We start from the raw sequence: 26,483 nt of genomic DNA on the forward strand, positions 1-26,483 counted from the left end.
CTTGTTTTTAATGATTTAACTGTATAGAAATTAGCCCTTGTTATATAAAGGGCGAGTGATGCTAAAGGATTACGGGCACGAAATGACCTAAATTGTGCCGATGTGCCTAAACTCAAAAACTCAAACTCATTCACCAATCGTAAACAAACAACATTTAGCCACGGGATAATATTGATAAAAACAATGACAAAAAACGTATCACGTGACAGCCTTTATGGATTTCGTAATTTGTATAGAAGAGATAGAGAACCACTTGGCTAAATGTTGTTTGTTTACGATTGGTGAATGAGGTCCAGCCTCTTCTAATGGAATAAGTATTTCCTCTTTCAAGAGACAGTTACATTTTTAGTTTTGTAACTGATTGGTTCCTATGCGGTGCGCAAATGTTCCTAAACGTCTATTTATTTGTTAACTCTTTAAATACATGCGGGAATACCCGCTGACGCACTTGTGTTCAAAATAAAAAGATGCAAGCCAAATTCAATTTTTGATGATTCTATTTTGAAAAATTATAATGGTCAAGCCCAAGTTTTCCCAGTGGGGCCAATTAGCTAGAAATTCTTTTCCCAAAGATATACAGAAACCATCAAAATTCTAGGAAAATCGTTAAAGCCGTTTTCGAGAACCGTATCCAGTCAGATTTTTCAAGTTTCCTGTTTCTTCCCATGAAGAATTTGCAAGCTGAAAGAGAAGTTTTAATAACAGTACACGTCCAAGAAATAAATAGCTTACGAGAAATAGAAACTTCAAGTTGAACAGAAAGACAAAAGTTTAAGTGGACAAGACAAACCCAACTTAAAGTTGACAAGAAATATCAAGTTTCAGTTCATATAACAAGAAATGTGAACTTCCATTTTTCCATAGAATCCTCTGTCAGAATAAGACAAACGTCATTGCGCTGTAAGAATCAAATTAAAGCAACACATCAATACACTTGAACTGCTCAACTTTCAGTCAAAACTCATTTTTCAAAGTTCTTGCTGAATATTGCTCTCTAATGCCCTCCCCTTCTCCTCGACATATTTCTCTTCCTCCAGAATCTAAATTTAGACTGTTTCGAATCTCTACGGATAAGATGAGAACAAAAAAGAGGGGGCGGGGGGGGGGATGAAAGGGATTAAGATTTATGTTGTATTTCTATAAAACGTTTCCCCTCCCCCCACCACCCCCCAGTTTTGTTTTCCGTGGAGTGAGTTATTTTTTTGCTTCCTCTGTTGTAAAGACATATGTTTCTATTTCTCTACATCTCGGTAGTCCTAGCATGACGCCAGCTCTCACTAGTGCGCGTGCGCGCGCCTTAATTAATTGTGCCAGACACCTGCACCTGAGCCGTGTGACATTTAATGTCATCTCTATTTTGTAGTTGACAATATGGCAGGTCAATGTTCAAATGTACTGCCAAGAAGCTAACAGCGTTCTGAGATTGTACACTGCTCTCAAACCTGAGGCCATAATTTTATTATTTTTTTGACCGAAGCTTTGTTGAGGGTTTTATTCTGCGTTTCAATAATTGTATGCAATTTTTAGACCTTATAGTCATTTGTAGACTCGGACCCTCCACCCCTGAATTTGACCTCTTTGAAATACAAAAGTTTGGTTTCTTGTTTTTTTCCTTCTTGTCCAGAGGTCTGGTTGCTTATTATAACATTACACGTTTCCTATTGTCCAGTAACTTCTTTCTGCTATTCAGTTGAGTGGCATAATTTGCATCATTGTTTTTTTACTTTTGTTTTTGGGAGTGGGAGGGAGGCTAGAGTTCAAATCCCAAGTCAATCTGTTTTTATTCAGCCGAGCGTCAAAAAGGCAGCTCAGAAACCTCCCTTATACTCCCTCCCCGCACATGCCTACAAAATAAAATTGGACCACATCACATCCTATAGCTCGAAAGATTCAAAAGAAATCCAAACTATTAATTAGATGCCCTCATTCCATACTTCAGTACCTATTTTAAAACTGCATTTAGCACAATGTAATAGGCGCAGCACTACACAAGAGGTAGACACATGTATACATAAATTTACCTTCGTGTTAAATTAATTTAGGTTCATGGTATTTCTTATTTCTATCATTATCAATTTTCAATTCCTCAGCGGCCTCTTGTGGCTAGTACAATTTATTTTAAGAATTAATAATCATTACATAAATCTTGTGTAAAAACCAAGGGCTGACAATCCGGCACCACCAGTTAATGGAACCCTCCCAACAGAAGTTACAAACCCATTGGGCTTGAGATACTGAGAGTGGAGCTCGTTTCTCTTTATCGTCTGCTAGTCTCTCCACTGACAGACAGAGCACTCTAACCAACATGGCGGCACCGCAGAGCACTCTAACAACATGGCGGCACCTGCGGCTCTGATTCTAGGCGTCACCTGTTACACCTTTTCAATCTCGCCTTGAGTTCCACTCATCAGACAATTTCATGTCTGTCTTGACAGAGACGGGGGCAGAATATTAACGGGGAATGGTGGGGGGGGGGGCTAATACCTGCTGTTACTTTTGATTATACCCATGTTTGTTTTATTTTAGAATAAAAAAAATGAGGGTGTAAGGCGCCTAGGTTCCTTTTCATGCACATTGAAATGTGAATATTTGAAATTATTCCAATTTTTCTTCTTCTTGTCAATGTATATGTGTTGATTGTAGGACTTGGAAATCTGCTTGTATTGTAGCCTTGCTATTCGTCAATGTCTTGAATTTTTGTCCCAGTTCTAGAGGCCTCTATCTACTGAATACATCACAGCCTGTACGTACGCGATACTCGCTGAGATTAAATATGACTGACAAGCGGGGGTCTGCCTCACACGGGTGGTCCACATACCTAAAAATTACCAAACTATAATTGTCTTGTCTGAAAGAGCGCACTCGTGGTTCTGTTTTGTTCTCTACCGCCCCTCGCTCCGGCCTCCAGTAGTCTGAATGATCACTTCCCAGTGGACTGTTATCACCGTCAGAGGATTTATCAACAATAGATATTTCTGAATGATATAATCGTAGCTCATCGCATTGTTCTGGCCACACTATCTCCTCACGGATCAGCAAGATTTGAACCTTCTGACCTAGAATGTATGATAAACAGTTCTGGCCCAACTAAAAAAAAAATACGGCTCTAATATGACAGAAATTTTTTCACGAGTATTCTCTTCAGTCTCCGATGAAACAAAACAATTTTAAAATCTGTATAATTCTAATGTCAAGATGGTCTTTGTAATTAAATTTAGCTTTGAGATTGATTTTGTTTGAGATTAATTTTGTAGAGAACAATGTGTTCTGTTCAGTTTAATTGTATTCATTCTGAAAGTCCATCAAAGTTTTTGTTTTGTTTTGTTTTTGTTTTTTAGCTGGCAACGAGGACGACAAGTTCACCATCCAGCCTGACCATGGGTCAATCTTCCTGGCCGAGTCTGTGGACTGGGAGAAGAAAAAGATGTATAACTTGACAGTGGCTGTCACGGATGGACTCAACACTGACCAGGCTTACGTAAGTTTTGTTCTGTGCGGGTAGGAAAGAGATGGCTTGGTTTTATAAAGAGAGAAAAGAGACGGCTTGGTTTTAGAAAGAGAGAAAATAGATGGCTTGGTTTTAGAAAGAAAAAAAAGAGATGGCTTGGTTTTAGAAAGAGAGAAATGAGATGATTTGGTTTTAGAGAGAGAGAAAAGAGATGGCTTAGTTCTTAAAAGAGGTGGCTTAGTTTTAGAAAGAGATAGCTTGGTTTCAGAAAGAGAGAAAAGAGATGGCTTGGTTTTAGAAAGAGAGAAAAGAGATGACTTAGTTTTAGAAAGAGAGAAAAGAGATGACTTAGTTTTAGAAAGAGAGAAAAGAGATTACTTAGTTTTAGAAAGAGAGAAAAGAGATAGTTTGGTTTTAGAAAGAGAGAAAAGAGACGGCTTGGTTTTAGAAAGAGAGAAAAGAGATGGCTTGGTTTTAGAAAGAGAGAAAAGAGATAGCCTAGTTTCAGAAAGAGAGAAAAGAGATGGCTTGGTTTTAGAAAGAGAGAAAAGAGATGGCTTGGTTTTAGAAAGAGAGAAAAGAGATGGCTTGGTTTTAGAAAGAGAGAAAATAGATGGCTTGGTTTTAGAAAGAAAAAAAAGAGACGGCTTGGTTTTAGAAAGAGAGAAATGAGATGACTTGGTTTTAGAGAGAGAGAAAAGAGATGGCTTAGTTCTTAAAAGAGGTGGCTTAGTTTTAGAAAGAGATAGCTTGGTTTCAGAAAGAGAGAAAAGAGATGGCTTGGTTTTAGAAAGAGAGATAAGAGACGGCTTGGTTTTAGAAAGAGAGAAAAGAGATAGCCTAGTTTCAGAAAGAGAGAAAAGAGATGGCTTGGTTTTAGAAAGAGAGAAAAGAGATGGCTTGGTTTTAGAAAGAGAGAAAAGAGATGGCTTGGTTTTAAAAAGAGAGAAAAGAGACGGCTTGGTTTCAGAAAGAGAGAAAAGAGATGGCTTAGTTTTAGAAAAAAGATAGCTTGGTTTCAGAAAGAGATGGCTTAGTTTCGGGTCAGAGGTTTTGTTCTGAAAATATTTATGTTCTCGACCGTAATCTCTTGTCATCGTTACCCCTTATATCCCCCCCCCCCCTACTGTTAGCTATCACCTCCATTGTTTGAGTGTAATTAGCACCTCGTTAGTAGGATAAGTTAATTGTGTTTTTATAAGTGACAGACTCTCCCTCCCTCTCTCTCTCTCTCTGTATATATATATATATATATATATATATATATCATAAGAGTGACCCTTTTAGCACTCTACAATAGTACAGTCGAATTGAATGTGTGCAGTTCAATACATTCAAGTTGCGTGTCTATCATTGTCGTCCTGTGGCTGCTGGCGCCCAGATCAAGCTGAACGTCGTTGTCATGTTTAATTACCATGAATGTTTGCCCGTACTGGTAGAACACTTGGTCTTGTCCCTGGTGTCTGACCGAGCTCTGACGAGAGACAATAAAGCTAGTCTTTAAAACAAAATAGACACAATTTTCTTGGCTCTTCTTTCTAATGTTTTGCTATTCTATCAGATTAGTGTCACGATGGCACAGAGAAACTGCTAATAACCGATTTTTCTTGAAAACTGTCAATGGTAGCAGGGCCGGACCTAACAATAGCGGGGCCCTATGCGAAATGGAATGCACGGGGCCTTGTATTAGAATATAAATCGTCCTTGAATTACATTTTTATTAAATGAAAGCTGGCAATGCCGTTTTTTTTTTTATCGCGCGTAGGATTCAAGTTTACCATATTGAATGACAACCCAAAATGACAATTTTGTCTATTTTTAAGAAGATTTTTATGACTTTTTAGGAGGTTTTAATAATTTCAGGAGATTTCCAGGACTTTTTCGTATATTTTGCTATTTCATGAGATTTCCAGGAGCTCCTGGAAAATCAGGAGGCCGAGGGAAATGTTATAATATATAATTAATAATGGTTAAATTTAATAATTGAAATCTAGAATTATCACGGGGCCTATGAAAGTGCGGGGCCCACTTTGGCCGCATCGGTTGCAGTGGCCAAAGGCCGGCTATGAATGGTAGTATTGATAAACAAATGCACGCGTGAAACGATTCACCTTTTATGGTTTCTTTTAACCCTTAAAACGCGTGTGGTAGTTTAGCCTCTAAACATCAGAATTGTGTATGCACTCATTGTAACAGTTCAGCACTTTAAGGGTTAAACACATATTGTAGATACATTTTTTAAAACTGTTTTATTTAATAAAAGGGATCTTTGAAATAGTTTCTGGAAGATTTGTCTCCCCTGAATCATCGAAACTAGTTTTTAGCGACTCTTCAATACCAGCGAAAAACTTCTACATCCCTCCACTTGGCCAGGTCTTAAATGCGACAGTTTTCCTCAGTTATCCAGGACCAGGGCCAACAATCGATGTGTCGTCTGGATAATGAGGCTGGAATTAACAGCTTTTAATGGCGGGATTTTGCATTCTCTCCCTTGGTTTACCATGGCGAGTCTCAAAAGTGTGAGGGAGACGCGAGGTTTTGAACTTTTAGTCTGTATGAATAATTGTCATTTTATTAGCATTCCCCCCGCCCCCCCCCCTTTTTTTTTTAAATATTTACTTGGCGGCGAAATAAAAAAAAAATGTTTACTAGGTGTGAAGCAATAAACCAACATCAGTTGAACTTGTAGTAAGCAATTTTTTTTAAAACGAGTAGTTATCAATATTTAATCGAGTAGCCAACTGGACAATGATATTTCAATATAAATTGCATGGAAATTATTACCAGTGGCAAGCTGCCACTAAACATTTTACAAACAATTGGGGAATAGTATTGCTGGTATATACTGTAGTATATAAGAGTTGTGGAAGAAGGGAAATAAATGGTATTCAATATGAATAAATTCTGTGCTACAGTTCAGTATATAATCTTTTGGAAGTAGATCATGTTGGTTTCAAAAAGTATATAATCATCAGAAGTAGACTGTGAACAGCAGAAAGTTACCCTTAAGGAGACTATCGTCGTGTCAGCCAGCATAGATCTTTGAGATGCTTCAAGTAAACTTGTTAGTTGTGCATTGCCTTCATAGCCAAAACAATTTATGAGCTGCTCATCAGATATTAGTTCTATTTCTCTCTATTGAAGCCCTCGCCAATAAGTTCAAGCGTTGAAGGTCTAGTAACTTCAATGCCCTTACCACAGACCTATATATATATATATATGTGGCCCTTACTTTATACCTTTGAAAACAAAAAAAGACTGACATAAAACTATAAAGCAGTATACACTATATAAAGAGTTTCTCTAATAATATTCAGAATTTTTTTCTAAAAAATCACTTACTTGCAGAACGAGCATAAAAAATGTAACTCCTCCAAAAGACTCCCCCCTCCCCCTGTCCTTTTTTTTAAAGAGCTTAATCGCCCCTGATTGTTGGCGGGAGAAGAACATTCTGCTTGCAAAAAAAAATCTCTTGTTTGTTGACCTTCTCTGTCCACATATTTCTAGGTCACTACAGGTTGCCTGGTTGTGAAAACGAGGCCAGTGTTGAGTGAAAACGAGAACTAGATCTAGGTGAAACGAAGATGTGAGGGTATGGATTGGGGGGGGGGGGGGGTATTCAATGTCTGTCGAGCACGTGACCCTCCCCCCTCTCCAACACCTTTATACGATGCAGATGCAATAGTAATCAGTGGGATCTGATGTACAGTTACAGCTTAGCTGGCACAGGGAGGACTTCCCAGCCCCCCACCCGCCTTATTGTCTTTCCCCAATGCCCTCCCTCCCCCCCGCGTATGTGACAAATACGTTACTACGTAGGTATGTTTGTTGTTATAGTCTACCCCCATCCCCCTTCTCTTCTCCTTGACATCCTCACAAGTTATCAATTACCTGGCAGGTATGTATGTCAAATGAGTTTAACCTCCACGGATGTCTTTTTATGTGCACTCACTGGTTTAACCCCCTGGAACACTTCAGTGCTCGCTAATTACGTAATGTATCATTTGGTCTACTCAGTCGCCAAGATCCCTCAGTTCACGTGTCGCCATTGACTTAACAGGCGAGATGTTGTTTTTTTTTAAAGAAACATGGGGGCCTATCTTTTTTTTTTTTTTTAGGCCGGCTTATTTTAGACCTACTTAGTTTGAAATAAGCTCAAACGTTTGATGGCATTTTAAAAAGGATTATAAGGATCATTATAAACAAAAAAATGTGAATGCTCATTTCTTCCGGTAGTCCCTTAAAAGGCTTATACGCTTATTAATAGTTGTTTTTTTTTTTAATTTTATTTTTACAATTGATAACCAAAATGGTTGATTTTTTATATTTTTTTTTTATATTCGTTTCCACGAGTAAAAGTCTCGAATCGCCATAGAAACTTTTTTGAGTTAAAATTTTAGGATGTGTCGTTTTGGATGCAAGCTGTGTTGTCACACCCGTCCATTTCTCTCTCCCCTCCCCCCCCCCCCTCCTTTTCCCGATCAAACGTTTAAAACAAAGTTTATTATCATTTTTTGTTTTGTTTCTCAAAGTCCGTGAGTATAACTTTTAAGTGAAGTCAAAGATGAATTGAGAGAGAATGGACCTCATTCACCAATCGTAAACAAACACCATTTAGTCACGTGATAATATTGATACATATACTGTGTATTAAAATTAGATCGTAATTTGTATAAAAGAAATAGAGAATCACGTTGCTTAGTGTTGTTTGTTTCCTATTGGTGAATGAGGTCCATAGAACCGGAAACGTTTCTCTAGTTTGTTCATTTCATTTCTCTTTTTTTTTTTCTCTCTTCACGTTCATTATATCGAGTACAATAACAAAATATCTTGCCATCCATTATGGTTACTCTTTCTTTATTCCTCTTTCTCCACATTTAACTCTTGACCTTTTCATTGGTCACGTGACAACTTCCGGTATTTACTCACGTGTACTTACAAACGATTACAAGCCCTCGCCAGCCCCCCCTCCTGCACTGCCTTCCCCATCATCGAATTGAACATATACACGTACAGATCAACACACATACACACACAGGAATCAACATTCACTACCTGTAAAGTTCATGAGACAAGATTATTCTGGAATTCTATCTCCCCCATTACTTTCATTTTGGGGGGGGGGGGGGGGATTTATGCTTTTCATTAACTTTCATAGTTGTTACAGGGTCAGACTTGATAACCGAACTTAAAATCACTTTAGAAACATATTAACTATGTAGTGTCTATCTGTTGAGTAGTCTATCAACTGTGTGGCCTATCAATTGTGCAGCCTATCAACTGTGTAGCTTATCAGTTGTGTGGTCTATCAACTGTGTAGTCTATCAACTGTGCGGCCTATCAACTGTGTAGCCTATCAGTTGTGTGGTCTATCAACTGTGCGGCCAATCAACTGTGCGGCCTATCAACTGTGCAGCCTATCAACTGTGTAGTCTATCAACTGTGTAGTCTATCAACTGTGTAGTCTATCAACTGTGCAGTCTATCAACTGTGTAGTCTATCAACTGTGTAGTCTATCAACTGTGCAGCCTATCAACTGTGTAGTCTATCAAATTATAAAACCATTACGTTATTTCCTAATAGTTATAGTTATGACTGCATTATTTGTTTGAAAGTGACATCTTAGCGAGTGTCTCAGCAGTCATTTCTGTGACATCATAGCGAATATGTCCCGACAGTCATCTCTGTGACATCATAGCGAATATGTCCCGGCAGTCATCTCTGTGACATCATAGCGAATGTCCCGGCAGTCATCTCTGTGACATCATAGCGATTATGTTCCGGCAGTCATCTCTGTGACCCCATTGCGAATATGTCCCGGCAGTCATCTCTGTGACATCATAGCGAAAATGTCCCGGCAGTCATCTCTGTGACATCATAGCGAATGTCCCGGCAGTCATCTCTGTGACATCATAGCGAATGTCCCGGCAGTCATCTCTGTGACATCATAGCGAATGTCCCGGCAGTCATCTCTGTGACATCATAGCGAGTGTCCCGACAGTCATCTCTGTGACATCATAGCGAAAATGTCCCGGCAGTCATCTCTGTGACATCATAGCGAATATGTCCCGGCAGTCATCTCTGTGACATCATAGCGAATATGTCCCGGCAGTCATCTCTGTGACATCATAGCGAAAATGTCCCGGCAGTCATCTCTGTGACATCATAGCGAATGACCCGGCAGTCATCTCTGTGACATCATAGCGAATATGTCCCGGCAGTCATCTCTGTGACAATATAGCGAATATGTCCCGGCAGTCATCTCTGTGACATCATAGCGAATATGTCCCGGCAGTCATCTCTGTGACATCATAGCGAATATGTCACGGTAGTCATCTCTGTGACATCATAGCGAATGTCCCGGCAGTCATCTATGTGACATCATAGCGAATATGTCCCGGCAGTCATCTCTGTGACATCATAGCGAATATGTCCCGGCAGTCATCTCTGTGACATCATAGCGAGTGTCCCGGCAGTCATCTCTGTGACATCATAGCGAATATGTCACGGTAGTCATCTCTGTGACATCATAGCGAATGTCCCGGCAGTCATCTATGTGACATCATAGCGAATATGTTCCGGCAGTCATCTCTGTGACCCCACAGCGAGTTTTAAAATGTTTTACATGTTTTGGATGTTCCTCCAGAGTTAAAGATAATCTACTTCCTAGTCCAAACCTCCCGCAGAACGACGGGGGATGGCAGCGGGTAGGGTATGAACCAGCAACCATTGAGAAGTTCCAATGACAGTCCAGCGCACATACAGCACGACCAGGCAACCATCCAGTGTCCCATCAGGCATTTTTAGACTCGCAGATTTTTTGTGTTTGAAATTATTGTCTCGTGTTTGTTTGTAAAATGTTTTATAACATCATAGCGAATATGTCCCGACAGTCATCTCTGTGACATCATAGCGAATATGTCCCGACAGTCATCTCTGTGACATCATAGCGAATATGTCCCGACAGTCATCTCTGTGACATCATAGCGAATGTCCCGACAGTCATCTCTGTGACATCATAGCGAATATGTCCCGACAGTCATCTCTGTGACATCATAGCGAATATGTCCCGACAGTCATCTCTGTGACATCATAGCGAATGTCCCGACAGTCATCTCTGTGACATCATAGCGAATATGTCCCGACAGTCATCTCTGTGACATCATAGCGAATATGTTCCGGCATCTCTGTGACCTAAAGCGAATGTCGCGACAGTAATCTCTCTGACCCCACAGCGAGTTTTAAAATGTTTTACATGTTTCGGATGTTCCTTCAGAGTTGAAGATAGTTTACTTCCTAGTCGAAACCTCCCGCAGGACGACGGGGGATGGGAGCGGGCAAGGTTTGAACCCTCGACCGTCGATAAATCCGAACGACAGTCCAGCGCGCGAACCGCACGGCCAGGCAGCCATCCGTGTTCCAGCCGTTAGTCAACAACTCTGAAATAAAATAAAAAGATTTTAGCATACAACAGTTTCAATAGTTGCAACGAGAAAGGGATGGGGTATGAAATCTAATTTTATTGATGAGTTGACCAGTATAAGTCCCAAGTATAATAATGCAGGCTACACTCCTTAGTAGTGTGATTTAAATGATTTGGCGCCGTCTTCGAGTCCAGTGATAAATTAAGATTTATTAATAGTAAACTACGCAATTTGTCTTTATACACATAGTGGACTAGACAACTTATTTATCTTAAATAGCATTAATAAATTCATTGTTTTTTTTTAATCAATTTAAACCAACACCGTGATGTATTTGGGTCAATATACAATCAATTTAGATTTTACTAGATTTAGTGTTAAAAACTCAATATTTTCCCGCCTCTCGCAGGTTGTTATCTACGTCATTGACACTAATGACAACGAGCCAGTTTTCTCCCAAAAGCTCTATCAAACCAGCGTGTCAGAGAGTGCTGACCAGGGGACAGTCATATTGAAAGTGGTGGCCTCAGACCTGGACAGCAACAGCAGGTTGATCTACTCCATAACATCGTCAGCAGCTAACAGCAGCCTAAACAAGTTCACCATCGGAGAGATGGATGGTATGGCCTGGATTTTTTTCTGATATGTCATTTATTTTCATTCTAACAGATATGTCATTTATTTTCATTGTAACAGATGGTCTAAAATCTGGCATAAAGAAATCATTGTTTTTAATCAATGTCTAGTTAAGACAATTGTTTCATTAACAAAAATGTAAACAAGTTTCCCAGATCTAGAGAATCTATAGAATCTAGATCTATATTGTCTAGAAATCAAGAGGCATTTAATTATTTATTAACTGTTTAATAAAATGTCAAATTTTGCATTTCAGAATTTAGATAATCAACCCCCCTTTTTTTTTGTAATTGGAGAAGAAGTAAAGTAATAGAAAAAAGAAAAGTATCCTCTTTCAGGCCTTGGCCTTGGGAATTTTTAGGACAGATGTATTCATTGTATTGGTCATCTGTTTCTTTGTTAGCGTGCATGATGTCATATGACCAGCACATCGACTTTACTTTTCCCAACTAAAATCAGATACCCATTAGAGTTGGGTGGACTAAAAAATTCCAGTCTTCACCACAATTTAAACCCAGGACCTCTTGTTTGGAAGCTAAGCCAAGCGCTTTATCAATCATCCACCTCGCCCTCTGTGGAAAAAGTACCCTCTAAATAATTATACTCTTATAGATTAAGATTTATGTAAGTGTAGAGTACACGTTAACAATCAATTATAATTCTTTACATTGTTTTAATTTAATTTTGGGATGAAATTTTCAGTGTTTCCAACATATATTTTCTCAGGTGTGATAGTGCTGGCTGAGTCTCTAGATCGAGAAGATCTGGCTCGTCACCTCCTGACCATCATGGTCCGAGACCAAGGGATACCATCCAAGAGGAGCTTTGCCAGGGTGGAGATCAACGTTCTGGACAACAATGATCACGCGCCTCGCTTTTTGTCCGATGTGACCAGGGGTCAAGTGTATGAGTCCGCTGGCATAGGTACATCGGTGGTGCAAGTGATAGCAGTGGACAATGATAAAGGACCCAATGCTGAGCTGACCTATGCTATTCTCTCAGGTAAAAATAAAATTGGAAGTGAGGTCAACTCAGGTAGTTTACAGAGTACAAAAGTGATCTAATTACAGACAGTCTCCACTCCACAATGTATCTGGTTGTAAATAATTTCTTTCACTCAGGTCATTGCTAACTGACAACATCTAGATATAAAGCAGATAGCTCATTAATAACTAACCTTTTCTAGATGGACATGTAAATAAGACAGGTGTTTGCTGACTGACTTCATGTGGATCCATATATAGTTTAGACAGGTCATTGCTGACCTCATCTTAATATACATATAGATTAGACTGGTCATTATAATTGACCTTGTTCTGATCTTCAGTCAGTTTGCAAGTTGTTTTTTTTTCATTAATATTTTAGTCTTAACAAAAAAAAAAGTTCATTCATTACCCTTAAAAGTTCTGTTTCATTTTGTTGTTTAGACCTGATTAGATGGACAGCTTAGTTAATTTACTTCTAGAAGATTCTAAATACTCTAGGAGATAAAAATGACTCATTAAGTTTATCTAGAAACTTGTTTTCTCTTTCCAGGCAATGCAGACAACACTTTTGCTATAAATGACCATCTTGGGATTATATCTGTGGCCAAAGAGCTTGACCGCAGGATACATTCTACTTATGAGATGATCATCTCTGCAGCTGACCACGGTGAGCCTGCATTGACCAGCAGCACTAAGGTTGTCATCAGTGTCACAGTATCTACCAACTCACCTCCAAGGTTCTCTATGAAGGAGTATGCTGTTGAGCTGCAGGAGAATCGTCCGAGTGGTACAGTGGTAACTTCGCTGGTGGCTGACAGTTTGTCCACTGTGGTGTATACCATTATAGATGGAAATGAGGATGGTTGCTTTAATATCAACCCCAATTCCGGAGTCGTATTCACCACCAAACCTATCGACTATGAATTGATCCGTTTTTTCAATCTGACCATCAGCGCCACTAACATTGTGTCAGCTACCCAGACTGTCAATGTCATCGTGCACATTCTGGATGTCAATGACAACGCCCCAGTTTTTCTTCAACCTATTTACTTTGGTAACGTAAGCGAGTCTGCCTTGATCGGCACCATGGTGTTGAACTCTGCGCGAACACCGCTTGTTGTCCAGGCTACTGACGCAGATTCCAACAACAACGCCAGACTGTATTATGAGATCCTAGACACAGAGGCACGGCAGTATTTTGCGATAGACTCCAACACTGGAGCCATACGTACAAAGTTGTCACTGGATTATGAAGCTAAGCCACTGTTCAACTTCTCTGTCCATGTCAAAGATTTAGGAAATCCTCAGCTCAAAGCTTTCCGGACCGCGAATGTCGTCGTCTTTGTGCAGGACGTCAATGACAACATGCCAAAGTTTACTCAGCCGTCCTACCAGGCCCTTGTTGTTCTCCCCACCTACCACGATGTCTCTGTCATCACGGTCGAGGCAAAAGATGCAGATACTGTCTTCGACAAGCCTTTGAGCTATAGCATTGTGGCCGGCAATGAGGATGGAGATTTTGACCTGGACTCCAAGAAAGGTGTGATAAGTATTAAACGGGAGACTTTGTCCAGAAATGGCTATGAGATGACCATTCAGGCTAGCGATGGTAAATTTGACACACCTGTCAAGGTGACCATTAATGTCCAGAAGGCTGAGGCTTCAACTCTCAAGTTTACTAGTGAAAGGTAACATAATCAAATATTCTATCTTTAAAATTCTGTATAAATCTAAACAGGCTAATGTAGTTTTATAGTTAAACATTTTGGCACACGTGCATAACAGACGAGCATTAGGGAGCATTTGAAACTTGTATAAACGTGCCTGGTTAGGGTTAGGGCAAACAATGGGAGCATTTGAACAAAAGTTCCATGAGATGCTTGGGTGTTATGGCCATGTACTAGCATTAAAAACCTTATGTATAATCTTTGTATGAATTGAGCCCTGACTCTTTTGTTATTTCTTTAGCTTCTTATCATCAAAGCAATCAACATATATGGTTGCATCCCATTCTTTTGTTTCTTAAGTGAAGTCAAAAACTGCCATAACACCAACTTAAAGAGCTTTACAACTGTGGTTCAAATAGTAGGATACTTTCTTAAGTGTCAGGGGCATGTTGGCTGACTGGTTAAGCGCTTGGCTTCCGAAGCTGGGGCCTGGGTTCAAACTTGGTGAAGACTGTTATTTTGAATTTCTGGATTTTTAGGGCGCCCCTGAGTCCACCCAACTTTAATGGGTACCTGACTTTATCAGGGTAAAATAAAGGCGGTTGGTCATTGTGCTGTCCACATGACACCCTGCTCGATAAAAGTTGGCAGAAGAACCAAATTATCTTAACATCATCTGCCCTATAGTTCACAAAGTCTGAAAGAGGACTTTCTTAAGTGTTACAAATTAACAACCAAATACTGTACAATAAGCAACATGAAACATTAATCTGCTGAACTGTTTCTGCTCTGCTAGACTCTCTTTAAATAAGCTCTACAAAAGCTTCTGGCAACAACAGAAAAGCTATGGGCCTGTTGCTAGTCCCTATAGAAGATAACATGACCATATCACTGGTAATCTGTATGCATTGTGTTCACAAGAGTCTGTTCTTGTACCCAAGCCCCAAGTTCATTTATGAACAAAAACCCAGCTAAAATGTAAAAACTTGGTGAATGTTGAACAGCGATGAAGGTTTAACTTCATTTCCTTTGCAGGTACACAGCTAATGTGGTTGAGAACAACCATAAACAAGAACAGTTGGTTGTCATCCAACCTGTCGGCCTGGAGGTGAACAGACATTTGACCTTCACCCTACTCAACAATATTGACCATTTTTCTATTGGTCAGACCTCTGGAGTACTGTCCACCACAGGACTAGAGTTTGATAGGGAGAAGAAAGATAATTACACAGTTGTTATCAAGGTAACCTTTTATTTTTTTATTTGAAGGATCTCTAGTTTTAAGAGAAAGAAGATCAAAACAGATTTAATGCAGACTAATATATTAGGTAACAATCTACTACTTTTAATGTTGACAACAGTCACAAGTTTTAATGTAGAGAACAGATTTAATGCAGACTAATATGTTAGGTAACAATTTAATACTTTTAATGTTGACAACAGTCACAAGTTTTAATGTAGAGAACAGATTTAATGCAGACTAATATGTTAGGTAACAATTTAATAGTTTTAATGTTGACAACAGTCCCAAGTTTTAATGTAGAGAACAGATTTAATGCAGACTAATATGTTAGGTAACAATTTAATACTTTTAATGTTGACAACAGTCCCAAGTTTTAATGTATAGAACAGATTTAATGCAGACCTAATATGTTAAGTAACAATCTACTACTTTTAATGTTGACAACAATACTAAGTATCAATGTAGAGAACAGTGCTAAGTATCAATGTGCTAAATATCAACGTTCTAAATATCAATGTGCTAAATATCAATGTTCTAAGTATATATGTGCTAAGTATATATGTGCTAAATAACAATGTGCTAAGTATCAATGTGCTAAATATCAATGTGCTAAGTATCAATGTGCTCAATATCAATGTGCTCAATATCAATGTCTCTCTGTGCAGGAAATATAATGATCTTTTCACTCTCCTACACCTGCAGGTACAAGATACCAAATCTAAAGAACTCTCGGCTCACGTGGTTGTTTTGGTGACTGTGCTGGACGAGAATGACAACCCTCCGATGTTTGTCAACCAGCCGTATCACTGCACAGTCTCTGGTGATGCTAAAGATGGAGAGGTGATCCAAGTGGTAAGGCGGCTATGTTAATGTTTGAATCTAATGGCTTGACTACGTAAAGTGGCATACAATCTTAAAACCAAGTTTGTCATTGGCCATATAATTGACTACAGAGTATTTTTTGTTTCGTGTCATTCTGAATATCTTACCCAATCACAGTAAATTTAATGTCATCAAAATAAAAATTAATCAAAAAAAAAAAAAGAAGTTAGCTTTTGAAGAGACTATCAAAGTTAATGTTTAGTGTCACTAAGTAGTTCTCACAAATATTTTTTGTTTATTTCCTATGAAGGATTTCTTATAAATTGATTGATATCTTATTCATTTTAAGAGAAAAAAATAAATGACCTGTCCATTGTCTAGAAACATTGTTTAGATTCTATGATGTAAAGAAGATGGTAAGCAAGTTTTAATTGCTCTACTTCTAATCCAAGGAGTCTTGAGTTTGTATTCTGATGAAAACTTGGGATTTTTAGATTGTTGCAGAGTCCCAGTGGCGTATCTAGGGTGGGGGGGGGGGGTGAATTTGAAAATGATTGTACAAAATTTTTTTTTACATTAAATATTACACAAAATGCAGGGACCCATAAGAGGTCAAGCCCCCCCCCCGGGCCCCAAATGATGGCTAATTCCTAGATACGGAACTTGTCCCTCCAGTTCTAATATGTACCTGATTTCTGTTGAGAAAGTAGAGTTAAGGTTGGGCATGGTCAAGCATCTATGGCTCTAAGCTATACTACAATGACCTGACTCAGTCTCCCTCAACAACCTCTTCTCACCCATAGGTGTAGTAAGTAAAGTAAAAGTACCTTCTTTCCAACCTTGAGATCTATAGGGAAAATGATGGAAAGGTCACCTGCTTTTTTTTGCTTAGTGAGGCTTTCTTGCGGCTAGCATAATGACTAACCACCTTTACTTTCCGCAACTATTGTCAGGTACCCATTAGAGTAGAAATTATTCATAAAACACTAAACCATAATCCTTAAGTACTAACACAAAATGTAATAAAAAAACCTCAGAAACTCCTTATGCTAGGACAGATTTGTACAAATGCTCCTTCTTTCCTAGTGCTGTTAAAGGATAGAATGGGTTGGCAGAATTTAAGTCATTGATTAGCATTCATGACTAGATTGACCTATGAACGTGATTATCATCTTTTTTGAAGTAGCGTCTTTATTTCATAAGATAACATAAGCCTCTGCGTAGGCACTCAATGTCATTTGAATATTATACACCTGTATTGATTAGTTGAAATACATGTTTAAATACATATTTATATGAACCTTTGTTAGGTGAGAGCAGTGGATCCAGACATTGGCAAGAATGGTGAGCTGTGGTACATGTTGGCTGACTCTTACAAAGACAAGTTTGCCATCAACCCGTACACTAGGGAGATAGTGGTGAAAAACTTGGAGCCGGAGGACCATAACAAGGAGATAACTCTCAAAGTCATTGCTGAGGATAAAGGTTTGTTTCTCCAAATGGATCAGGTTCAAACCCAAAATATAACAAATGTTTTTTAGTGCAACAAATGCTTGAGAAGGAAGACAAAATAATTCTTTTATCTCATGCTGCCTTGTCGTGCTCTATGCGTGCTGAAATGTCCCAGGTTCACACCCTACCCGCAGCCATCCTCCCTTGTCCTGCTGGAAGTTTCGGCTAGATTATCTTCAACTCTTGAAGGAACATCTGTTAAACATGTTAGAACATTTTACAAAGTAAAAGAATTAAAGCTAAACAAAAGAAATAGTGCTTTGCAAAAGCTTTACTGACAAATGAATGGGTTTTAAGAAGCTATTTTTTCTCTAATGATAGCTATGACTTTGGTTTGACTTGACATGCTAAGTTTCAAACGTCCCAGCTGAAATGAATAGTATGTGCCCTAGCCCCCTGCTGGATGGTTGCGGCCAGGATTTGAACTTGGGATCATTAGCATGATAGTTTGGAGCACAAACCTATCAGCCATCATGCTTTTGCTACAGAGCCTCTATAGATCCTCCTGCCTGCCAATATATCTGATATTTTTTTATTTAGTAATCACAGTCTATTACATTTGTTTTCAGTATACATATAAAAGAAATAAATTTGTCTGTTGTTTTTACTTAGAAATATATAATTATTTTTAAAATTATTTTTTTATATGTATACATACATTTATTTAAAAACAGTCTGACTCAAAAGGTATTTAAAATCTGTTTCTATATTTCTTTTGTGTCAGGGTCTCCATCACTGACTGCCGTAGCAGCTGTCCATGTTCACATCATCGACAGCTCAAGCCCTCTGTTTGAGCAGCAATCTTATCAAGCCAGCATACAAGAAAACGCTGCCCCACACACAGCTGTCATAGCGGTGAAGGCCATCTCTCCCCACGGGCAGAAGCTAATCTACTCAATCAGCAGGGGCGACACTTATGCAGATTTCGCTTTAGATTTCAACACTGGTGAGTTTTTGTTGTATTTCGTTTTCCAGTACAATAAGAAAGAAATAAAAATATAGTCTGCTTATTAAAATAATTAATTTGTTACATAGGTGTCTATCAATCCTCAGATGTTAATGATATTTTTATAGACTTTTTTTTTTTAAAAGAAGTGATTTAAAGTTGAAGAAATGAAAATTCATTTAGAATATGGTAGCTTTAAAGGGACTAAACCATGGAGGGATATTTTAGTAAAATGCATCTGAGTGAACTTGCATGACCTCCCCTTGTTGTTACACTTATTAAAAGTGTTTCATTAGTGGATTTTGATAGGCCAGTGAAGAAAACAAAGCCTAAATAATATTTATTGTAGTTTCAATAAGCAAACTGCTGATTAATTCACTAATTGCTTCTTTTACTAATTAAATACAAAATATTTCTGTATTTTCAAAGCTACTGCTTTATCTAACTATTGACTAGGAGAATGGATATTTTTAAAAAACAACAATAATCTAGTATAACATTTAAAATATGACATACACATTTCTTTAAATATACTGTCTTACTTTACATATTGACATATTTCTTGTGATGCTTTAACTAAAAAAAAAACGTTTGACCAAATATTTCTGCTTTGTCCTTGCGGCATTTGTGTCTTACTATAGATCAGGGGTTCTCAACCTGTGGATCGCGACCCCCTTGGGAGTCGATTGACCATTTTCCAGGGGTCGCCTAAGACCATAGAAAATATGGATTGTTATTGTCTACTCTTCTATTGTCGTATGTGTTTTGGGTGGGGGGGGTCGCTGCAGAGTGGGGGGTAGTAAAAAGGGTCGCCTAGCTTAAAAGGTTGAGAACCGCTGCTATAGATGATTAATTTTTTTGTTTTTGTTTGAAGATTTGTGCACCAGTTTAAACAATCATAAGTACAATACCTACTGAGCAGGAGTACATTTTTTTTTATGAAACTTGAATATAATTGAAACTTAAAATATATTTAACGAAACTAAAACCACTAATCACTAAAATATTCCACACATTTGTTAACTCAAGTAAACAACAAATCACTAAAATGTTCTGCAGATCACTAAACTAAAGTAAACTACATATCACTAAACTAAAGTAAACCACACATCACTAAACTAAAGTAAACCACACATCACTATACCAAAGTAAACCACACATCACTAAACCAAAGGAAACCATATATCACTAAACTAAAGTAAATTACACATCACTAAACTAAAGTAAACCACACATCACTAAACCAAAGTAAATTACACATCACTAAATCAAAGGAAACCATATATCACTAAACCAAAGTAAACCACACATCACTAAACTAAACTAAATTACACATCACTAAAGTAAACCACACTTCACTAAACTAAAATAAACCACACATCACTAAACTAAAGCAAACCACACTTCACTAAACTAAAGCAAACCACACTTCACTAAACTAAAATAAACCACACATTATTAAACTAAAGTAAACCACACATCACTAAACTAGAGTAAATTACACATCACTAAAGAAAACCTTAGTAACCCACTCTGAAGTGAACTATAATAAAACTTTATTAAAAAGTTATATGCTTTTTTTTTCTCAACACAAGAAGTAATAAAAAAAAAAGAAAAACAAAACCCAATAAAGTACATGAATCTTGTAGCAATTAGCTCTCACTGACCTACACAATGTGGACTTTTAAGACGATGTAGACTTTTAAGGCATGGTGCACAAAATGAAAAATTTTTTCCTTATTAATGCCCTACTTACATGGTGCTCTCCCCTGTCTTTTTGAAACCTTCTTAGACATGGAAGCTCTTGGTCCATGTAAGTATGCTATTGTAACCTTTGACCTTTTTTGTTTGTAACCCATTGACTTGCATCTCATTTGGAATGCCCGCCTCCGAATGCCCAGCCATTAACATTTTAACTCCTTGTGTTCTATAAATCAGACATGTGTATATGACTAGTCATTCATGTAGTTTGATCTTTTGTGTCCTTGTAAATAAGAATGTTTGGTGATAAACTGTACTTCTATTGTACACAATTTATTATACTTAGTACTCAGTGTTTATTCAATGCAAGCACCACAATGTCAAATGTGTTGTTTTTTTTTTAAGACAGCATAAAGGCTTACAGTTCAAAGAAATATTTTTTAAACTATGATTCTGATGGAATAAATAATTTTTTTTTTTTTTTGTTATAAGAAAAACAATTGTTTTATTAGATTTCTTGGCCATTCCTTGAGCTCTGTTTACTGACTGCAGTTGTTTACTAACATTTTTATTGTTTCAATTTATCTACCAGTAACTGTTATGTTCATACTTACATCCAGTTTATGTTCGACTGACATGCATGTCATTTGTATCTGAATATTTTATCTACTTATCCTGTATGTATGTTTATATTTTGTCATGTATGGACTGATATTTGATAACTTTAAAATATTAAAAATTTAAATGTTTTTCAATTTTTTTTTCAATCTGGTTTTGCCTTGTAAAGCATAGATTCTTAAAATAGTAATTTATTGTGTCATAAACAGCAGATAAATACTTTCTAAGATTAGTGCTTGATTTAGTTGTCAAACAATTTGGTGGTATGAGGATTGATGAAGAGTTGGCAGACATCTTTTAAATATCAGTCAGTTTAAAACATGTAGCAATCTAAGTCATATGAACATATTACATAAAAGGAAATAGTTCGACTCTGTGTTGAATTTATTGCATGATTTATGAAGGTATTTTTGTTTTACAAGATCTACCTTTATATTTTTCTATTTTAACAGTAATGTCTTAAAATCTATTTCTTTACCATTGACAAAACAAGTTGTAAGAACAAATTGTGTCTTTATTCAGATTGTATGTGTGTTTACAGTCGTACAAATTCATTTTTCTTCTTAATATTTAGTTATTTTTGTTCTCTGTATGTTGACAAAAACTGAAATTCATATTTTCTTATTATATAGTGCATGGTCACATGATATATACTTAAGTATACACCAAATAGTTGTTTTTATATTTATCTCCTTTTTAAATTAAGCAACAAAAGTATTATTTTACCTCAAAGAAAACTAAAATGAATGCCTTTTTATTTCTTGTTAGATCTATTGTACTATTTCTTTTAGGCTACTTGTCAGTGGTTGGTCACTTGGATTATGAAGAAACCAAAAGCTACGCCTTGACTATACGAGCCACGGATGTATTTAGTGGGAACTATGCTGAAGCTACAGTCAATATCAAAGTGGAGGTGAGTCCGAAAATTATTGCATTTTAGAGCAGGGACCAAAGATTCTAAATTTAATTTCATAGCACTAGATTCTATTTGTAAAGTCTGGCGCTGGATGGTCTTGAAAATCTGTCCTTTTTTTTTTTTTCTGTTTACTTCAACATAGTTAGATTATTGAGCAGACAAAACTGTTGGATACTTAAGTATTTCTGTTCTACACACTAAACTTTTGTAACTCACCGGCTTCAGGGCTTGAAGAGCTTCACATTTTTTAATTTGCTTTAAGATCTTAATGGAAACATTACATTTTTTGTTTCAACAGGATGTGAATGATAATGCTCCGATTTTCGGAAGCTTGACATATACTCACACAGTTTCCGAATCAGCCATTATCGGTAGCCGGATACTAACTGTCAATGCCACTGATGCTGACACAGGAGCTAACTCTGCCATCTATTTTGATTTGGCCCCAGCACTGCCAGGCAGTAAAGACGTTGAGCACTTCTTGATAAACCCAGAAACTGGAGATATCTCACTCAGGAAACATCTAGACCATGAAAATCAGAAGGAATACCTGGCATTACTTGTAGCTAGAGATAATGGAATACCAGTACTCAGTGCCACAGCACTTCTAACTATAAAGGTAAAGTGTATTAACAATACTAAGAAATCTTGGGCACTCTTTGAAGTAAAGAAATTTCTACATAAATTGGTATTTCTGAGGATTCTAGAAAGCATTTTTCCATTTTTGGTTTTCCTGTGGACTCTTTTATATATATATTTTTTCATTACTTATTGTTTTGTTTCGCAACAATAGTAATGTGTTAAGTAATTCTGGGTATTTTCTTCCACTTGTTTCCGAGTCTAAAAATTAAGGTGGAGTTGAGTATATAGAATAATCGTGTAATACAAGACAGGTGTTTATGGGAGAAGACACTAGGAACTCTGTTAATTCTCTGTTTATTCTGTAAATACAGGCCAGTGTTGCACTGCTGCGCTAGTGTAAATATATATAGCCTACATATATGTTATGGAGTATATCATGTGGCTACCCAGTCCTAGCTACATTTTTTGCCACATATTAAATATATTAATGATTCTGAGTATTTTTTTTTACCTATGAAAAGCTTGTTTTTGAATCTAAAAATTAAGTTAGAGTTGAGTATTTTAAGTGGCTACCCAGTCCTAGCTGCATTTGTTGCCACATCCAATGCAAAAAAGACCACTTTTGTCTGCCAGTGTTCTCTTTCTATGCCTGTCTATAGTAATAGTTTTTCTTTTGGCCTCAAATCTATATATTGTATATTTTGAAAAGAAAATGGTCTCTTATATTTAAACAATTTTTTACATCACAGGTGTTAGATCTGAATGACAACCCCCCAGCATTTACACAGCAATCTTATGACTGCTTCATCAGTGAGTCAGCTACGAGGGGACAGCTGGTTTTTAAAGTTGTCGCCCTTGACCCTGACGAAACAGATGCAGAGAAGCTCTTCTACAGCATCGTTGACGGTAACGAGAAGCATACTTTTAACATCAACCCCAGCACTGGAGTTATCTCCTTGACCGAGCAACGGCTGTCTCTGCTGGACACATCGTACACCTTGAATGTGTCCGTGACTGACAATGTTTACACCAGTTTCACCAAGGTTACCATTGTTGTACGTAACATCAACCGCTACGCTCCTGTGTTCACCGCTGATGTGTATAAAGGTCAGGTGTCTGAACTGCAAAGCGCTGGCACACATGTGCTTGCTGTGACAGCCACTGACAGGGACAGGGGAAACTATGGCTTATTGATCTACTCTATGCTCAATGATGAGATGGCTAAACTTTTTCTGATTGACGCAGACACAGGTTAGTTCAAAACCTTACTTGTTATATATATGGGAAGCGTGGTCAAGAGGCCAAGTGCGCTTGAACTTGGCTTGGCTTGGCTACCTAGAAGGGGGCTCGAGGTTCGACACCCGACTCGGGCAGAGTTGTGTTTACTGAGCGCCAAAAGGCAGCACGGAAAACCAACTCCTAGATACACCCCCCCCCCCCCCCAATGGTCCACAAATGAGATTGGACCAAAAGCGCTCGAGCATGCTATAAGCATGAAAGTAGCGCTATATAAAAGCTATAATAATAATATATTTATAAATTACTAATTTACTTGTGTATAGCACATCTTTCATACTACTGGCAATTTCTTCAATCATCAATAAACTGAAATGGAGTGAACACTGTAGAAACCTTTACACCTAAATTCATCAACGACTCTTCTATCTTAGAAAGCAAAAAAAAATTTAAAATCGACAAAACAATAATTAAACTTTTCTATACAGCAACCATCAGCAGTCTAATAAAATTTGCTTCACCTGCTGGAATGGTAATACTTCACTGGCACAAAGGCATAAACTAAATAAACTAATTAAAAAAGCATTATATATCACTCGAACACAGCTACGTTCTCTTGAAGATGCCTTTCCAAAGCACGCATGATTCTTAAAGACAACCCATTTAACCACTGTTACATCATATCTGAACGAAGTGGTTGTCTCCTTTCCAGTAGGACTAAAACAGAAAGATTTAAAAACTCCTTTATCCCACTTTCGGTCAGTGTTACAAGGTGATCTGTCATCATCGAGAAGTACAAAGAAGTCTAATTCATAAAGCGCTGGTTGGGAGTGTGTATGTGTTTCAAGGGTGTATGTTGTTTTTATTTGCAACTATATTGTTATTGTTACAGTAGTTACGCCGAGGTGGTCAATGGTATTTAAACTGAATTTCCATTTGATTGGACCAATAAAAATTATCTTATCTTATTCCGAAGCTTAAGGATGAGTGCAGTGTGTCACATGACTACGTCTTTCATACTATAACCATGCTAAATGCACTCTGGTACAATCTCTTGTGACTGTATGGGGTTGGGGTAGGTATCTGGGATAAAGTTTCCCTGCATCCTTTAGGCCCTCAATAAATGCAACTTGAGTCAGGATTAAAACGTTAATCTCACTAGATTTCCTTTTTTTTTTAATCTTTTTATTTTTAAAGTATCACCACAAAATTTTGTACTGCATTTTCCCTGCAGGTGATATCTCCACCAGAAAAAAATTGGACCGTGAAGAAAAAAGTGAGTACAGCTTTACAGTGGCGGCCACAGACAATGGGGGGAGGATGGCTTTTGCTGAGATAGTCATCACTATTACAGATGAAAATGATAACATCCCACAATTCACCATGGAGGCGTACAAGTCTAACATTCACTTCAATGCTTCAATTGGAACTTCTGTTCTCACTGTAAGAACATCATTTAGTAACTTTAGAAATCTGTGTTTTTAATTTACCATGTTATGTACTGAATTTGTTTTGCTTGTACAATATTTGTTGACTAGTTAGTAATTGATAATGGTGTTTAAATGCTTCCCGCTAGGCCCTTACACAAGTTAAAAAAAAAATTGTTGCTAACCTTAACATATAGATATTTATTAGTTGTTAGCTTGTAGGCAGCCACCACAGAATCTTACAATAGTGTTTATCAAAACACCATAAAGAATTATTAATTGGTTTGTTTATACATTGTCAATATATTTCATAATAACATTGAAAATGTAACAACACAATGTTGACCTCTATTTAACTAAAACAGACTCAAGATAAACGTTTTAAAAAATGCAACACAAAGTGATATTTAGCTATAGTTATTTCCATCCTGACCATTGGTCAGTTTACCCAAAGGAAAGTTTAGTACTTTATATTAATCTGCTGTACACATAGGAATGTTGTTTTTGTTTGTTCGATGTGCAGGTCCAAGCAGAAGATCTTGATGAAGGGGACAATGGCAAAGTGTTTTACTCTCTGGTGGCAGGAGATGATTCTCTGGTCGACAAATATTTTAATGTGAATGTGCTGACCGGTGTGATAGCCACTAAAGTTTCTTTACTTGATGCAGGCTAGTCATATTTTTTTTCTCTCTCTCTAAATAGTTTTCTCTGAATGGAAAACTTTGATGGGGCACTAATTCAAAACAAAGAAACTTTATTATTTATAATGATAATTCTCAAAAGACCAAACTAAAATAGCAAGGGAATTGTCAATTACAAAATTAAGGTGTTTTCTTTTGCTCTCTAGGAGGTTCTAGAAGCAGGGTGTAAAGGGAGATAAGAACGAATGCCAATCATTAGCTAAATGTAGTGATAGTGAAAGAATTATTTTGTAATTTTTACAATTAAATTGGTGTTAATATACTTTGTATTCAGAATAACTACTGTGCCTCTTCATATGACATTCTGTCAGTTTTGATCTAATGACACCCTGTCAGTGTTGATCCAATGACATCCTGTCAGTGTTGATCTAATGACATCCTGTCAGTGTTGATCCAATGACATCCTGTAAGTGTTGATCCAATGACATCCTGTCAGTGTTGATCTAATGACATCCTGTCAGTGTTGATCTAATGACATCCTGTCAGTGTTGATCCAATGACATCCTGTCAGTGTTGGTCCAATGACATCCTGTCAGTGTTGGTCTAATGACATCCTGTCAGTGTTGGTCTAATGACATCCTGTCAGTGTTGGTCTAATGACCTCCTGTCAGTGTTGGT

General features: G+C 37.5%; 1 protein-coding gene across 7 annotated transcripts in view; it reads left to right on the forward strand.

Moving 5' to 3' along the window:
- The window catches only part of LOC106058422 (protocadherin Fat 1-like), a 223,817-nt gene that overhangs the window by 162,518 nt on the left and 34,816 nt on the right, over window positions 1-26,483 (forward strand). For 5 of the 7 annotated variants that reach the window (XM_056038489.1, XM_056038491.1, XM_056038493.1 and 2 more), the window contains exons 8-21: window positions 3,339-3,478; window positions 11,282-11,492; window positions 12,235-12,510; window positions 13,045-14,182; window positions 15,197-15,404; window positions 16,107-16,256; window positions 17,537-17,711; window positions 18,463-18,684; window positions 20,477-20,497; window positions 21,795-21,916; window positions 22,218-22,538; window positions 23,251-23,752; window positions 24,972-25,180; window positions 25,688-25,832. In XM_056038489.1, the coding sequence (XP_055894464.1) occupies window positions 3,339-3,478; window positions 11,282-11,492; window positions 12,235-12,510; window positions 13,045-14,182; window positions 15,197-15,404; window positions 16,107-16,256; window positions 17,537-17,711; window positions 18,463-18,684; window positions 20,477-20,497; window positions 21,795-21,916; window positions 22,218-22,538; window positions 23,251-23,752; window positions 24,972-25,180; window positions 25,688-25,832 (3,840 nt within the window). The remainder of the gene's footprint in view (window positions 1-3,338; window positions 3,479-11,281; window positions 11,493-12,234; window positions 12,511-13,044; window positions 14,183-15,196; window positions 15,405-16,106; window positions 16,257-17,536; window positions 17,712-18,462; window positions 18,685-20,476; window positions 20,498-21,794; window positions 21,917-22,217; window positions 22,539-23,250; window positions 23,753-24,971; window positions 25,181-25,687; window positions 25,833-26,483) is intronic. The other 2 variants (XM_056038492.1, XM_056038495.1) reach the window with 1 other exon arrangement.

The sequence above is a fragment of the Biomphalaria glabrata genome, chromosome 8, assembly GCF_947242115.1.
Source record: "Biomphalaria glabrata chromosome 8, xgBioGlab47.1, whole genome shotgun sequence".
Lineage (NCBI taxonomy): Eukaryota > Metazoa > Mollusca > Gastropoda > Planorbidae > Biomphalaria > Biomphalaria glabrata.